This window comes from Phodopus roborovskii, unplaced genomic scaffold (genome assembly GCF_943737965.1).
Source record: "Phodopus roborovskii unplaced genomic scaffold, PHOROB, whole genome shotgun sequence".
NCBI lineage: Eukaryota > Metazoa > Chordata > Mammalia > Rodentia > Cricetidae > Phodopus > Phodopus roborovskii.
Genome location: NW_026126409.1, coordinates 13,998,988 through 14,015,823, shown reverse-complemented (window position 1 = coordinate 14,015,823; position 16,836 = coordinate 13,998,988). Strand labels below are relative to the sequence as shown.

At 43.4% G+C, this 16,836-nt stretch overlaps 1 protein-coding gene across 1 annotated transcript in view; it reads right to left on the bottom strand.

The window, feature by feature from the left end:
* Nucleotides 1-16,836, bottom strand: part of Myom2 (myomesin 2) — a 70,824-nt gene that overhangs the window by 7,373 nt on the left and 46,615 nt on the right. Inside the window, exons 20-32 of the mRNA XM_051182079.1 lie at nucleotides 16,582-16,760; nucleotides 14,553-14,667; nucleotides 12,882-13,038; nucleotides 12,690-12,796; nucleotides 10,852-10,896; nucleotides 10,361-10,497; nucleotides 7,212-7,356; nucleotides 7,053-7,112; nucleotides 5,723-5,790; nucleotides 2,815-2,928; nucleotides 2,550-2,637; nucleotides 1,828-1,866; nucleotides 35-140 (exon numbers count right to left, since the gene is read on the bottom strand). Of these exons, the coding sequence (XP_051038036.1) occupies nucleotides 35-140; nucleotides 1,828-1,866; nucleotides 2,550-2,637; nucleotides 2,815-2,928; nucleotides 5,723-5,790; nucleotides 7,053-7,112; nucleotides 7,212-7,356; nucleotides 10,361-10,497; nucleotides 10,852-10,896; nucleotides 12,690-12,796; nucleotides 12,882-13,038; nucleotides 14,553-14,667; nucleotides 16,582-16,760 (1,360 nt within the window). The remainder of the gene's footprint in view (nucleotides 1-34; nucleotides 141-1,827; nucleotides 1,867-2,549; nucleotides 2,638-2,814; nucleotides 2,929-5,722; nucleotides 5,791-7,052; nucleotides 7,113-7,211; nucleotides 7,357-10,360; nucleotides 10,498-10,851; nucleotides 10,897-12,689; nucleotides 12,797-12,881; nucleotides 13,039-14,552; nucleotides 14,668-16,581; nucleotides 16,761-16,836) is intronic.

The window sequence follows — 16,836 nt, the reverse complement described above, 5'->3', positions numbered from 1 at the left end:
GACTGCTGTGGCCATAGACGGAGGCACTACTCACTTGTGATACCAGCTGACCTTCATTTCCTCTGTGAAGTACTTCATGAAACACTGAAGTCTGATGCCCTCTGGGGTGCAGAGAACCTTCAGCGGTGAGGCAGAGGCTCCTGCAGACAGCAAGATGTTATCTCAGATCTCAGACAAGCAGGACCGGCCCATGGGCCGTCGGTAAGGTGCATCCACCCACAGTACTGGCACGTCTCTCCTCAAGTTGGTGCTTATTCCTGTCATAGCCTCAGAGGCCCAACTCCCTCCCAGTCATATGCTTTCATGCGACAGGTACATTCGCCCTGACAGAGAACTTTGGAAAGCCCTTTGCTTAAGACCAAAGAAACATGAAGTTTTTCAAAAAAAAAAAAAATAATTTACACCTAGCACTTAGCCGTTTAGCTTGCATGAAAGAATCAATCTTGGTGACAATGGCTATGAAACCTGCTATATTAATTGACCCAAGTCTGAAGAGTGAAAAACTATAAAGGAAGGAGGAGGAAGAATCAGCAGAAGCCAGACTTGAAGGACACAGCTGGAACCCTCATTACTAGAGATATCTGCACCTCACTCCTTTCCACCTAAAATGCCACAGAGACACCAGGGGTCTAGTCACATGGAGACTCCTGTGCTTGCTTTCCATCCCTACCTATCTGCCCATACAAGATGTCTCTGTCCACTTGAGTGAGCTGAGGGTTCAAGAAGCATCGTGTGAGGCTAGTCTTTGGCACTCATGGGCACGTGGCCCTCCAGCACATCATAAGACAGGTAACACAAAGCAACTCACCAGAATGTAAGAACAAAGCCATTTTTCAAACAGTTTGGTTCACCTTACAAGTAAGTGACTTGCTCACCCATAGGTTAGTGTTCAACTCGCTGGAAGCCATTCCAAGTGAACCTCGTTTTAAAATGTAGCCTGATCTTTTACTAAACAAAAACAAAAGTCTACCTCATGGGGCTGTTTACAAAAGCATTAAAGATGCATATATGTAGGTTTTCATGGGAATTCTTGGAAAGTACCTGACTCTGTGATTGAGGTAAAGAAGATAGGGTCCTGGTAAGTCTGGACTCAGCCAGTTGGTCATCTACTTTGCCTATACAGATTTGAGTTATGTGATCAGAAAACCATGCAACATGGGTATTCTCCAGCTGATGTGTCTGATCTTTTGATATTAGAATATAATGTTGTCATCTACAAAATTCACCCAGGAGGGCCTTACAACATAGTCATGGGAAAGTTAATTCCAGAAGGTCTCATTTGGTCACAAGTAGGTTTATGACTTTGTGTTGGATCACATGTGTAGCTATCTTTGACTTTGTGTAGTCACATGTGGCCAGTGGGTCACAGGTTGTGCATGCTACAAATCTAGAGAGTCTGGAGTAATAAGTTACTAGTTACTGCCATGAAAGCTACTACTTGTTCATTTATAAGCAGTGCCTTTGATTTTCCAGTTTCTATACAAAGACAAATGGCTCAATACATTTGTGAAATATCCACTATTGCAGTTGAGTGCTTGAGAAAGACTAATAGCAATTTTGGACACAACAATTGTCCAGGCTTGGCAAAGGCAAATTGGCAGAGGTGATTGGTGGGCAATGCCAGCAGAGGTTCTAGTATTCACACTGCAGAGCTCTGAAACAACATCATGGAGTGGGCAAGGTAACCTGTCATTCTCTTGCCACCAGCCCAAGTCCAGGCAGGGGATACACCCCAGCCATCAGTGTCCTCTAGGACACAAGTGCTCACCATAGGAAACAGAGATGCTTTAGCCAGCAAGAATTAAAAACTCAGGGGCTTTTACTCACCACACACACGACTCATTGCCAAGATCATGTCCTCGTACACTGGAAGGGAGAAGGGAAATGCACTATCATTGGGTGTGACTTTAACAGAAAGCACAATTTTCCATGTCTAATTAAATTGACACAGGAAACTGTGGTACTCATTTGAAAAATGAAACATTAAGATGATAATATTTGTCCATAAAAGGGTTATGTGCTCTATAAATCCTTCTAACCTCTTCACATTTTAAACATGGGACAAGAACACTTTGTTCAATATAAATCCAAACTGTACATTGAATTGAATAACTTCCTAAGAGCTCCCGTCATCTTAACTGCATTTGTAAGGAATCAAACTATCAAACTCGGCTTCTGATGAGCGAGTGAAATGACATTTCATCTAAGCCCAAAATGATATTGTGCATTTTCTCTAACATCATGAAGCAGCTCTAATACAGACAAAGTACAATCTGGTTTTCTTACCCAGTGTCACTACAGAGGGGAAATGCATGCAGCTCCTAGTGTGCATGGCTATACTTTTACAGCACCTGCCATTCCGCGGAGCTCTATGAGCTCTTGGTGCATATGCCTACACCTCACGACACCCCTCCTCATTTGGAAGAATAGATTCCTGCTCAGTGAAAGATGCACACAGCTCAGGGTGCATATGGACACAGCCCTACAACACCCCTCATCCAGTTGACAGAATATATTTCACTGTAAGGCAAAAAAAGGCACCATCTTACCTTTGCCAGACACTTCCAGGATAGATACATCTTGACCTCTGTCATCTTTTAAGGTTGCTTTGTATTCACCATGGTCCTTCTTAGACAACTAAGAATAAAACACATTCCATACTTACGCAGAATCAATACCATGAGACAAGACTTTGTATTAGTACAATTTCCTTGCAAAGCATGGGGAATCAGTGTGCAAACTGGAAGGCACTGCCGAGTTTACAAGTTGTGGAGAGTTGGAGAGTGCTATTTTGCTTCTCTGGCTGCATAGTACCTTTGGTATAAGCAGCTCACAGACCCCCTTCTCCAGGTCTGGCAGTGTCTCAGTTTCATAAAGAACATCATCCTTGAGCCATTTGAAAACCGTTTCCCTCTTGGTGTTTGCAACCTGCAAAACAGAAGTCCTAAGTGAATCACCGTAGCTTGGGAGAAAAAAAAATCATTCAGGGTTAGTCAACTCCAGACCTAAAGACAACACCAGCTTTTATCCTCAACAGGCTCAGCGGAGGGCTCATGGAAGAACTGTCACTTCTAATAACAGCAAATGGCATTTCTCAATTGTCTTCTAAAAGCAATAAGCCTTCACAGCTGCCAACAGGACCGATGAAGCCAGTAGGTGTGAAAAATCTCTCGTTTAATAGGAGATGTCATTAATGAGGCCTAAGCAAAGCACTTTGATTCATAAATGTTTTTAGAGCTCTGTGGATCACTGGGTGAGTATTCTGGAAAGTGTGGGATTGAGGTTCATGAACACAAAAGGATGGCACACAGACAGAGAGCTTCCCTATTCAGGAATTCCTTAAACTTGAGCCTCTGGCTTAGAAGCTAAGCTTTGCATGGTTCTGATGGAGAGAAACCAGGCTCACACACACACATAGCTGGCATCCTATCTCAGGAAAACGACATTCTGCCTTGTGTGACAGATGCTGGGTTCCAAGAAGCTGAGGAGTCTGCATCCCCACCCACACAGACTCCACACCAGTAAGGACAGCAATGGAACATTACACATGATAATGTCATGGCATTGTCTCTACAGAAAGTAATGCCATGTGTTTGGAATTTCCACAGCAGCTATATGGGGTGCTGTCACCAGGAATACCAGAGAAAAGTCACATACCACAGGTACATTTGCTTGCTTTAGTCCCCAGAGTAGAAAGCCAGCCTCGTACAGAGAAGCCATTCATGGTGTCTAAGGAATGCATGGAGACCATGCACTAGCCACCCTGGACACGCCCCACCCCAGCACAGACCATGAATGAACACACATCACAGGGTAGTAGCTTCCTGGTCTTCTCTGGTGCCAGCCTGGACCATGCTTCCTTGTCTCTAGACTCACTCTGCTCATCAAGGGGGAAGCTGCTACTCTGTGCGTGTGGAATCAGACTTTCCAATTCCCTTCAACCTTGTCTCTAAACAACCTCCATTCCCCTACCACGTGGGTGGAGTGGTCTCACCCCATGCACAACCCTGTGCACCTTCTCTTACCCTGCAGTTCATCTCTGTCACACTGGAACCCTCAGGTGCCTAGTGTGTGCATGAGCATGCAAAGTGACATGAACAAGCAAATCCATCAGACATCACATACACGCCATGCCCGTGCCCAAGGGACACTGCTCTTGGGACACTGCACTAGAGTATGACAGACTTCCAAAGCACTGTCTTCTTGTTGTGATTAAGGTTTCTGTTAAATACTTTTTTTGTTTTTAAATGCTTTTCTATTAAAGTATAAGTAAACCCTTATATATGCTATCCCCTGTGTGTTTTGTCACATAAATAAATAAAGAAAGGTCACCTGCCACAGTATTCAGGAAGATGGTTTGCAGCAATTATGGGAACATGAACGTGTAAACTGAATTGCATGAGATGGCAAAATACTTGTTTCAAGATTTCTTTCATTTCCCTAATATCTGTGTCTAGTGGCCTGCCTGCGCATCTCTGTTATCAGGGAACTTGAAGTAGTTTCAAATATTTATGGGCAGTTACACAGCACTCAGATGCTATCACTCCAGGAAGTGGACCTCATAATTTTGTCCCTCGTCCTCAGGAAACAGGAATACCACCAGTGTGTCTCGGTGCTATGGTCAGAACCAGAGTATCAGTTACCCCTCTCATTCCTAAACCTGACCTCTGACCCCTAATGAACTGAGCTTTAAAATGCTCACCCTAGAAATACATACCTTCCCTTGGATGGTAATTATTTGAGATTTTCCAGTATAAAATGCCTGTGTAAACAGCCCATTGTTCAGTAAAGGGCTAGCTCCTTGCCTGTAAATGTCAATACTTCAGACTCTACCAACAGACCCACCCTCCTAACAACCCCAAGCCCACTAGCTCTGCCCTCTTGATATAGCCCCATGGCTTCTTACTGTGCAAAGTGCACATAACATTGGCTCTGTCTTCTGATGGTGGTTGAAGATGTCATTAAGTTCCTGCTCTTGGTCTCACCCCTGGACCTGGACTATTCTGACACATGAAGCCCCACCTTTCTGAAATAGCTTGCTTATTTTAATCTTCCTACTTGGGCTTTAAGTAATTTCTAAGCAGATTAAGAACAAAAATAATGCACTAATATTATTTATCTCAGCTCTTCCACAGTGACAGATTTAAGGCAGGTACTCAAAAAATTAAAGATTTGTTAATTAAAACCAGGTGGTGGTGGTGCACATCTTTAATGGAAGGCAGAGGCAAGCGGATCTGTGTGAGTTTAGGACCAGCCTGGTCTATAGAGTGAGTTCCAGGACAGGCTCCAAAACTACCGAAAAACCCTAGCTGGAAAAGGAAAAAGAAAGGAAGGAAAGAAAAAAGAAGCTTCTTTGCTGACTTATTAATGCAAAACTTAAGAACCTGTTCCCCAAATGTATTTTTTAGTCCCTGATGGTGTCAAGTGGACAGGATGGCAGGTGCATTTCCTCATGAAACGTCTTCTCATGGAGTCACTGCTAACATTCTAAGTCAATGCTTTAGTATGCTTCCCCCTTAAATCTTCCTTTAATGTCACAAAAACTAATGCTTGGTGAAGAAGGGAGAATGGGTGCTTACCATCTAAGTCTACAGGGTTCACTAGACCCTGAAGTCACATGTCTATTTGCACCTAACCCTAGACCACCCTCTTCAGTCTCCATGACTGCTCCCTAATCAGACTTCCTGCACGGAACAAGAAGGAGAACCATTGGGTCTCTCACCTTACAGATAAGCCGAACTTCACAGTCTTCTGTGACATCCCAGTGCAAATATTCAGCAAAATGAGGGCCTGTGGGGAAAGGAGGAAGTTCTAAAATAAGAATTTACATGTACAGATGCATAAGGCTAATGTAGCTATTTCAGTATTTTAATGTATTTCTGTTGTATTTTGATATATAAACATAAAAGCTGGAGGAACTTGCTATGCTCTGTAAAGCCAGGGAATGTCTCATATTACAAAGCCAGCTTGCCTTAGCCCTAACTATATCTTGAGCCCCCTATTCCTAGTGGGAGAACACAGTCCCCCTCCTTACTGCACATAGGGTCATTTGCTCTTTAGATATTTATACTGTCCAGCTCATCACATTATCTTCCCCAGGCTATGAATCTGACTAAACACTGAGCAACACAGTGACAACATCTTTAAAGTAAGAGAATTAGTAGAGTTGAGGCAGAGACAGACCATGTGACCTCACAACTTTGGAGATGCTTGCTATTATGGATCAGAGATGGATTCAGGTATCTTTTTTCAAAATTCTCAATCATTTCTATTGAAATAAACATGGAGTAAGCCAAATCCTAATAAAACTATTTTTTATTCAATACAACATTATAAAAATAAAGCAGGCTTGAGACTTATGTACTGATTTTTTCCAAATTAATAGATTTTATAAGGCTAGAGTTTAATCAGGTGTTGGGGAGGTTAAGTAGGAAGGTACCTGGGAGACTCCGGCAGAAGGAGAGGGAGGGCAGTAGGTGATGTGGCACTATTTCAATTCAATATATATATATATATATATATATATATATATATATATATATATTTAAACATGTTGGAAAAGCAAGACCAATAAGTTGTGGTCTGGACTCTGTGATGGTATCCAGAGAAGTCCACCTGACTTGTCCAGAAGGCTATACTGGGCTGAGGTAGGCAGGGAATTTGGCTAACCTGAGCTCCCACCACTTCTGTGTGAGGTTATCAACATGTGGCAGGCAGGGGAACATGAAAAGAAAGGTGTTGAGAGGAATTATCAAGGGGCAGGGGACAGGGACTAATCAGCCATTGGTGCAGAGGCTGGTTGGATAGATCACTACCCTGATAAGGATAGTATCAGGAAATAATGAACATATATCCAGGGTTAGCCAAGGTTAGAAGCAAGAACGAATATGGGCAAGAAACCCCTTGGGAGCTAAAAGACAGAAGCACCTCCTAACGTCCACAGCTAAAATGATGGTGGAACGTTTGCTCCTTCTTCATGTCTTCAGGGTCAGCTGTGAGATGCAGAGACACATTACAAAGTCTGCACCTTGTGCTGCCATGTGAGCACCTACCTTGTTTCCTGAGGAATTCCTTCCTTTGAAATTCAGCCTCTTCTAGGACAGTCCTGAATGCTGTTCAAGAAAAAATAGAGAGATGAAATACCTCTCCCTTAAAGGGATTTTCTTTCAATTATGCTTTGCGGGCATGTGAAGATGTTTGCTGTGGCATACCATCTCCAATGAGCACCAGTGAAGATTGGTTCTTGGCTTTCCCATCTTGAATCTGCACAGTGTAGGTGCCTTCATTTTCTATAGTAAACCGATCCATGACCATCTCAATCATGCCCGTCGATTTGTCACATTTGATTCTGTGTGTCTGGAACCCATCAAAGACACAGAGAATGATGCGATGAAACTGCTTCTCCACACTGCAGTTACACCATGCGGGTGTTTGCATGAGAATGGCCCTCAATAGGCTCATATATTTAAATGCTTAATTATTTGGGAGTGAAACCGTTTGGGAAGGATTAGGAGGGATGGACTTGTCAGAGGAAGTGTTACAAAAGTCCACACCATGTGAGTTCTCTCTCTCTCCCTCTCTCTCTCTCTCTCTCTCTCTCTCTCTCTCTCTCTCTCTTTCTCTCTCTCTCTCTCTCTCTCTCTCTCTCTCTCTCTCTCTCTGCCAGCTGCCTTCCTGCGGTTCAGTAAATAAAGCTTTCTCTACGGTGTCCCAGTGAATCTTATTCCCCACCCATTATCTTTCAGCTATTGTTCCAGTGTTATTATTCCTGTCTGCTTCCTGCCATGATGATCACTGACTCATCCTCTAAAACTGTAAATAAGCCCCAATTAAATGCTTTCTTTTGCAAGAGTTGCCTTGGCCATGGTGTCTCCTCACAGCAACAAAAGACTAACTAGGGCATATCAGATATTACATCTAAAGGAACTGGGAGACACAAAGGAACTCAGAAGGAAAGTTATCAACTGTACATCTGGGTGAACCAAAAACCAAAACACACCTCTGTCCCTGGGGAAGGGAAGAGAGACAGGACATTTCCCAGTGCATAACTATGAACTACAACCTCTGGAACTGTAAACACCCACCAGCCTACTCTCTGGGCTTTCATCTCCAATAAACATACAAAAAAAAATTAGTAAGAAATTCAAATACGCTTTTAAATATGTCAGTCACAAGTTCTGTACTTGAGTCACATCACTGTGTATTTTCAAAGGGAGCCAGAAGAGGAGACAGGTTTATCTATGTGCTCAACAAAGGCCACGATGAAGGGCCACAAGCGTGCAGACTAGTCTTGCAGTAGAACCTTCTGGAACAGGTTAATGACAGGAACTGTGGGGAAGCACTGTGTCCTCATCCTGAAATGGGTCACCACCATATCAGAGTGGAAGAAGAGGCCAGCGAGCTGCCCCTGCCCTGGTCCTTGCAGATCTGTCTAGTTTCAAATGATGAGATTTGCATATCAACAGCAACTTTCAAGTTGCTTGACGATACCACTACCATTTCACTATCAGTCCCAGAACTGTGGGAGACCACCAACCAGAAGCTTAATGACACAGTAAGCTCTCCAGCTTCCTCTGATCCCTCACCACAGCATCTGAGAAGGCTTTAGGAAATAATTAGGCATCTTGATGCACCAAGATGAAGTTCTGTGATTTTACGAGCCCCATAAATACAGGGTTTTATGTGACTTTCACAAAACAGCATTAGTCTATAATGTGAAAGTCACCTGTGGGCTGCTAATTAAAGAAGTGAAATGGTACCCTCCTTCTCCAAAAGATTAGCTCTGGAGCAGCACTGTTGCTGTCTGTGGCAGGTAGGGAATGATAATCAAAAAATGTTCAAGGAATAATGTGCAATTACTCCACATTCCACTTCTTTTCCTAGTGTGATCTCCACTTGGAGAAAATGCCCCTAATTACCTTGATCAGGCAGTGCTGCCCCCTACCCAATATGCATTCACTTGGCTATTTGCAACCCACAAAATCTACCTGCACTCTACTTTTTCTTAAAGCATGTCATGGCCTGCATGGGGCAGACTGACTAGATCATGCGATTTAAAACACCACTTGATCCTGACATCCCAATATTTCTGTATTATAGACTTCATCTAGCCCTATTTTGTCAATACCACCAAACATAAAGACCAGACTCAGAGCAGATAGTAAAGTTCACAGAAAAAGAGTGGGCTGCCCACAAACATGGGTGGGCTCTCATTTCCAGCCCCTGGTTGATATGTGTGTGATGGACACCTGAATGCGGAATTTAGGAGTAAGTGGCTAAGTGCATATCAATAAATAACTCACCTAACCCACTCCCCAATAAAAAGACCCCATTAAAAAGTAGGTTGTCTTATGACTGGGTTCCCCAGAATGCTATAAATTAGACAAGGGTAAACATTATTTAAACATAGGCAAGGACTTCTCAAATGTTCCACAGTGAAAAATGAGAACTGTAGTAACTTAAAGATTATTTTTATATAATAAAAAAAGATGACTCATTGACTCATGAAATAATGGGAGTTTGGATCCCAGAACCCATATAAAAAGCTCAACATGGTAGCACATGTCCAGAGATAGAAAAATTGGAGGCAGACAGGTAGATCTCTATAAGCTTATAGACCAACTAGGCTGGCCTATTTGATTAAATTCCAGGCTAATGAAAGATACTACTTTAATAAAAAAAGGAAAAGATGCCTGACAAAAAATACCCACATGTGTCATGCATGATGCACCACCTCATACACACAAAGTGAATATATACATACACACAAAGTAGAACAAAGCCAAGTGCTTATATATCATCATAATAAACATTTATGAGAACCCTACCCCTTTCTCTATTCAGATCAGATACAGTACACCAAGGCAAAAACCTGAGAGAATCAAGTGCCACAGAGACTTCTTTTCTACCTAGAGCTGTCAGAGGAAGGAACATAGGGAACCATTTCCCAGAAAAGAGCAAAATGACAAGGTTTAAGAACCATAATCAGAAAGAAAGAAACTAATTCATCAAGACAATCCCCTTTTATCCTGAACATTTTCTTAAACCCAAACTCCCAGTCTCTAAAATATAGTTCCTCATTTTTTAATACATTTGGATTTTAAAGTCAGCCTAAGATATATCAAACCAAGATTGAACCTCTGAGCACTGTGAGAACTACAACCTCAAGCCATCTGGTCAACCTTCTGAACTCCAGAAACAAGTTCCTGTTTCTGGAACTTGAAAAGAGTGGGGGTGAATATAAAACACTGACTCTGAGAACCTTCCAAATAACCTCAGATTTCTCTAAACGTTAGCTTATTCCCAGCCCAGCAATTCCAGGCCCTTCTGCTCCAGCCACAGCTCACATCTAAGGACTCACCTCACTGTCAGAGACTTCTCTGTCATTGATAACAAACCGGAAGCTGGCATCAGGTGAAAGGTGCTCTGCCTGGAGCCAGAATCGGACCTGACCCTTATCAAAAATCTCATAAGCTAATTCAGACTTCAGAGGAATTGCTACAGGTGGAAAAGAAATCAAAAGTTAGTGGTGAGCAGGTTGACCTCAGATGAACAGCTGAAGATCAGAATGCAGCACCAATCCTAGTTCCTAACCATTTCAAGAAGGTGAGTCATGGAGTATTGCCCAGGATCATGAAAGCAAGAGGCAAACATCATGTGAAAAGCCTCCTGTTTGATGAGTTCCTTAAACCTCTCTGGACATGGTCAGAGGTTGAGCAGTGACTCTTTGAGATGCCTTTTTCTAGACAACTTGGATTAGGAACAAACAGGCAAGTTTCTACAACATAAACTGGCATTTTTCCTAAGTGGGTCATTATAAGTGGGTTATTAGAAGGCAGGGGGATTACTTACTGGGGTTCTTTATTTCATTGCTCAATGTCATCAAACGTTCAAGTTCTAAAAGTAAGGGGAGAAAACACTTCATCAGCTTTGACCTGTGCATTCAGAAGTCTGTAAACAACATTGTAGTGGTTTAAATAGGAATAGCTCCCATAGACTCGTGTATTTGAAAACTTGACCTGTAGAGAGTGGCACTATAGAAGGTGTGTGGATTTGCTGGAGCAGTTGTGGCCTTGTGGAGGAAGTGTGTTGCTCTGGAGGTAGGCTTTGAGGTCTCATACATGCTCAAGTCACACCCAGTGTCTCAGGCCACTTCCTGTTGCCTGAAGATCAAGATGCAGAACTCTGAGCTCCTTCTCCAGCACCATGTCTGCTGCACGCTGCCATGATCCCCACCACGAATGATAAAGGACTAAACCTCTGAACTGTAAGCTATTCCATCTTATTTTTTTCCTTTATAAGAGTTTCCATGGTCAAGGTGTCTCTTCACACCAGTAGAAAACTTAACTAAAACAAACATCAAGGCCAATTACATATCACCAAGATTTACTCTGTGGACACAAAATAAACGTAAGAACAGAGAAGGTGCTTTAGCTTTTAACACATTAGCAGTCTGCCCCAGTCAGGGTCCTCACCATGAAGCCCACTTACTAAAAGGACAGTTGAGGGTGAGACATGGGAGTGTGGGACTAGGCAAGGCAGGTACTCTGGAAATCTGGGATAATCTTCAGAAAGTGTATAAAGGGACAACTCTGGGGATGACTTCTCTCTCTAACACAGGAGTCACTTCCTGCAGCTAGCCTGCTCCTGGGAACATGCTAAGGCTAGTGGGTTTCTTTCCCCCTTTCAAGATTTCCTTTTGTCTTGTTCAGATAAAGTGAAGTTCTCTTATTCAAGAAAACCCTCATTGTGGCAAATTGCAATGGGGCAAAAGCAGAATGCATGGCTCCAGGGGAAACCCCGAGCAAAGACAGAAAGGCTGAAGTTCCAAGATGTCTCTCCATTTCTTTCCTCTTCTTCCTCCTTTCCCTCACACAGTTAGAATTCATACATGTCATGGAAATATGAGAGCATTCATATCATTCTTCCCAATCAAAAGCAAACTTCATCTGACCCTTGACTTGACCATGATGAACTCCGTTCCCAGCAGGGAGGTGCATAAATCAAATGAACTATGCTTGGATTCCTGAGGTCTTGCTTGGTCACCAATTACATAAAGCATGGCAGAAGCTTCACCCTATACATCTATATAAAGCTGTAAGGCAGGATGCCCTGTGTGAACTGCCATGCAGAGGAACACACCACCACCTCTTGTGTGTGCAAAGAGGCAGGCTACAAAGTCCTTTCTCCATGCATCTTAAAGAGAGGCAACACCCATCCTCTGCTCTTCCCAGGTGAGTCTTGTTCAGCTTGTCTGAATTTGTTAAAAGTTAACCAAACTGAACTAGATCTGCAATCTTGTGGGGCCAACAACATGTCACCAACACCCTCCTCCCAGATGTTCACCTGTTCTCCCTTCCCACGGTGTGTGGGATATAGGCATCTCCCCAAGTTCATGTGTTATAAATTGACCCCTCTATGATCTGTATATTAGGTGGGAGTGAGCCCTTATTGAGGCAGTGAAGTTCTTGCAAAGATTTCTGTTTCCCCCATGTGATACTTTTCAAGACAGAAAGAGGCAGTGAGAAGTCCTTTAGTTTAGATTTGCTAAATTTCTGAAGAAATCGTGGCTCATGAGAAAACCCCATGCCCAGCCTTCTTCATGATCAAATGTGTTTTCTCTGTATTAGAGTCAAACTCTGAAAGTGTGACAGAGCCAAGAAGACAAGCCTGTATCAAGAAAATGTTACCTTCCTCATCCAAAACGAAGCTGGAGGACACACCATCCGTGTCGCTTACAGACACAGAATATGTCCCTATGTCTACTTTATCTGGATTCTTAAGGTACAGCTTTGAGCTGAAAGTAAAAAGAAAGGTGAGCATTAGTCGCTTCTGCCTGCAGAAGCCAAAGGTTCACAACCGCTGGCTTCCCAGAAACTTACTGATCACCCTCAGTGTGAACCTCAAACCGCTCCTCATCGGCAATCTCTTCATAGGCCTTGCACCAGGTGAACTGGGAGGCATCTGTCATTTCTTGGCAGTCAAACCCAAGGTAGATGTTGCCCTCATCATCCACACCAGCGCTGATCTCCTTTGTGCCTGTGAGGGATGGGAGGAAGCAGGGGATCCTCAGGAACACTGTGTCCCCAAGATTCCTTTTCTAGAGACAGGGGGTGACACAGGACAGGTGGAAGCTTGTTTGACACTGGCTGCATCATCAGTTTTATTTAATGTCTATCCAAGATTGGCCAGAGAGGCTTCAGAGAGCAAGTCAGGGAGCTGGTCAACAAGGCCAGCTGCTAGCTGTGCTGATGCCATTTATATCATTAAACTTCTAACTTCTGCTAGCTTCCTGTCCAGCACTTCTGAAACCCCTGGACTGCCTCTCAGACTGACCTGTCACCCCCCAGGCCATAACCTGGACAGTCGTGCTTACACTACCCCGTATTACCTCCGCATCTTCCTTCTCCACATCCGTTATTCTGTGTCCTCTAGGGAATAAGGGCTGCTATTTGTCTGGTATGTGTTGACTAAGGTGAACAGTTGGCCTGACAGCAGACATTCAGAATACAACTCTTAGAAGCCAGGGGTGGGGTGGAGAGATGGATCAGCCAGTGAATGCATTTGCTGCTCTTTCAGAGGAGCCAGATTTGATTCCCAGTACCCACATGGCAGTTCACAACCACCTGTAACTCAGTTCAAAGGAATCTGATGCCCTCTTAGAAGGCTACCGAGAGTACCAGTCACATGCACAGCTAAACACTCATACACATAAAATAAAAACAAATCTTTATGGGGAAAAAAGAAAGAGGGAGAGGAAGGGTAGAAGAAAGAGGAAGCTGTATTATTGCCGGTGGTGGTTATGGTGGTGGGGTTGGCAAACAAAGGCAAAGTTAAGCCCTGCTGGTGAGTGAAACTAGTCATTAATATAGACATTCCTGGGTTACCAGGAAGATTTCAAAAAGAAAAAGAAAAAAGGAAAGCAAAAACAGAGGAGATCAGGAGGCCCACGAGTAGACCATGGAGGTCTCAGCTCTTGGCTCCATCACCTCCCTGAATCCAGGCACAAAACCAACCTGTGTATCTTGTGAGTTGGTTTTTAGCCCCAGAGATGCCTCTTTGTAAGATCGCCTCAAAGGAGTCCATTGCAGCCACGAAAATGGCCAATAGCTTTATAGCCTTCTGGTCACACAGCAAGAGCTGTATAAACAATTGTCCCCCTTGGACATTGTTTGCTACTCCTAGAACAACTTCTCCACACCAGCAGATGATGGCATGCTCAAGGGCTTAGAGCAGACACAAACCCTGGATGCAGCCTAACTTCTTCTGACAATCAAATTCTGCTTAAAACATGCTTGGGGAGCTTGTGGGGAAGAAAAAAAGAGTTCAGTTAGGAAGGGGTAAACAGGTGATGGGGTGTATATAGTCAAAATGCATTATATTATACACACATGAAATTATCAAAGAACTTTTCAAAACTTTAAAATGGCAGGGCACATATTCGTGCATTTTTAAGTATGCTTCCATCCATGCATACACATACATGCAGAGCATGAGAGCTCCCCTCAAGGTCCCATTGTGGAGTGACATCTTCTGTGAGAGGTGGGGCTCACCTGGCCGGGCCTCCACAAGCACAGGCTCCGATGTGTCTGACGGCTTCCCTGGTCCACTGGCATTCACGGCTCGAACTCTGAATACATAGGTCTTGCCTTGCTGCAGGTCACACACCTTAAAATGACAGAAGAAACATGTGCCGGGCAGACAGTGCTCAAGCTCACCAAAGGAATGAACGGGTGTGTGTTTGCCTGCATTCATTCATTCCTCTGAACACTGAAATGCAGAATCAAATCTATTGACAAGGCTGCAACCTGGCGATGGTATTTAGCACAGTTCTCCAGGACCAGATGCTGTTTACACTGTGTTTTCTGGCCGTTAAGATCGTCCTTTAGACATACCATAATCAAACCAGTCTCTTTTCACATGTATGCACACTGTGTCTGGACTCTAAGGTAACCATTTACTCAAAGGAGACTGCTTTCCACTGTGTATCTGTTCTGCAAAGCAGACTGCTGCCTGTGCTGCCATCAGTATGCTTCGGTGCCTTGACAGAAGGGTGCACAGGCTTCTGTCTAACCACATCAAGAAAGGACCCCTGGGTCAGGAAAGGTAAACATCAGATGATGCAGGCCAGGAACTCAAAGGCACTGGCACACTGACCCAGTGACCAGAAAACTGCAAGTGTTAAAGTTAAATGCTTGGAAAATAAAGGTGAACTAATTTGCATTGCACATTTGTGTGAGTGTGCGACCCTGACCCTGAGTATAGGTGTGCAGGTGTATAAGTGAATATGGCAATATATATATGTATGTATGTATGTATGCATGTATGTATGTATGTATATATATATGTGTGTGTGTGTGTGTGAAAGAGAGAGAGAGAAAGAGAGAAAGAGAGAAAGAGAGAAAGAGAGAGAGAATGCTGGTATGCATGTGTGGGATGTTGTGAATATGCATGTGTGTATATATATGGGCACAGTCACACATCTGTGTGCATACGTGTACATGGGTAGGTGAGTTCAAGTTTGCATGTGTGTATATGGGCATGCATGTGGGTACAGGTATAAAAGTATGTGTTCATGTGTGCAAGTATGTAATAGTGTAAGTACGGTACATGTGTGCTGACATGTGTGTGCTGGTATGAAATTATGTGTATTGTGTAAGTGCAAATATGTATATATGTACATGTGTGCATACAAGTGCATGTGTATGAGTGCATGTATACAGGTGTATATCTGTGACAGTGAAGGTATGTGTACATGAGTTCATGTGTGTACTTCTGCATATGTATGCAGGTATGAGAGTGCAGATGTGCATATCCATGCTTGGGCTTCTGTGTGTGTATATGTGCATGTGTGTGAGTACAGGTGTATAAAAGTGTGAAGGTGCCCATATCTGTATAATAGAATGTGTACATGCAAGTGTATATACAAATGGGTGCAGATGAACATGTATGCATGTTAGTACAACTGTATATGTACATGTGTGAAAGTATGAGTGTGTGTATATAGGTAGATGTCTGTGTTAATATACATGCATGTGTGTCAGGTGAGTACAGCATTGTGTATGTACACATGTATTAGCACAGATGTGTGGATGAGGGTGTGCATGTTCATACATGCCTGTATATGTGTGTGTGTGCTGCTTATCAACTATATAAGCAATTATTATTAGCAATATTCACTCAAGATAATTACTACTAGCAATCATAGGAACTAGGTAAAGCAAATGTTGGGCTTGAGATCGAGGCACATAGTTAGATGTCATTATCCTTGCCTAAGTCATGGAAAGGGCCTCTGCATACAAGGGTCATGGTCCTATAACCTATAATGGAAGCTTGGTAGGCTACAGTGCTGGTCAGGGAAGGAATGAGCAAATCCACACAGCTTTCTGACAGTGAATTTGTGAGGACAGCACTCCCTCCTCAAGGCGCTTTGCTGCCCTCTGCTGGAGCTTCCTTCACTTGCTCTGTAGACCTGAAGGTGGAATGTGCTACAGTGGTCGTCTCCATGGCATCTCTCACCTAGAGACTTTGGGCCAGTTTGCTAAAGAATCAAAAACACGAATGTGAAAGCGGTGACGTTACCTTTAAATAGCGATTTGGAGTTGCTGCCTCGCTGGTGGTCTTCCACTCCCCCGAATCCTCTTCCTTAAAATCCACAAAATATCCAGACACAGGACTGCTGCCCGAGTACACCGGGGCTTTCCACAGCATGACCAGAGAAGTGTCTCGGACCTCGCAGAACGTCAGGTCGTAGGCGGGACCTGAAAAGTCACTAAATCTCAGCCAGCCAACTTAGCCAAATCTAACTACTATCATCACCACTGCAATGACCCTGCA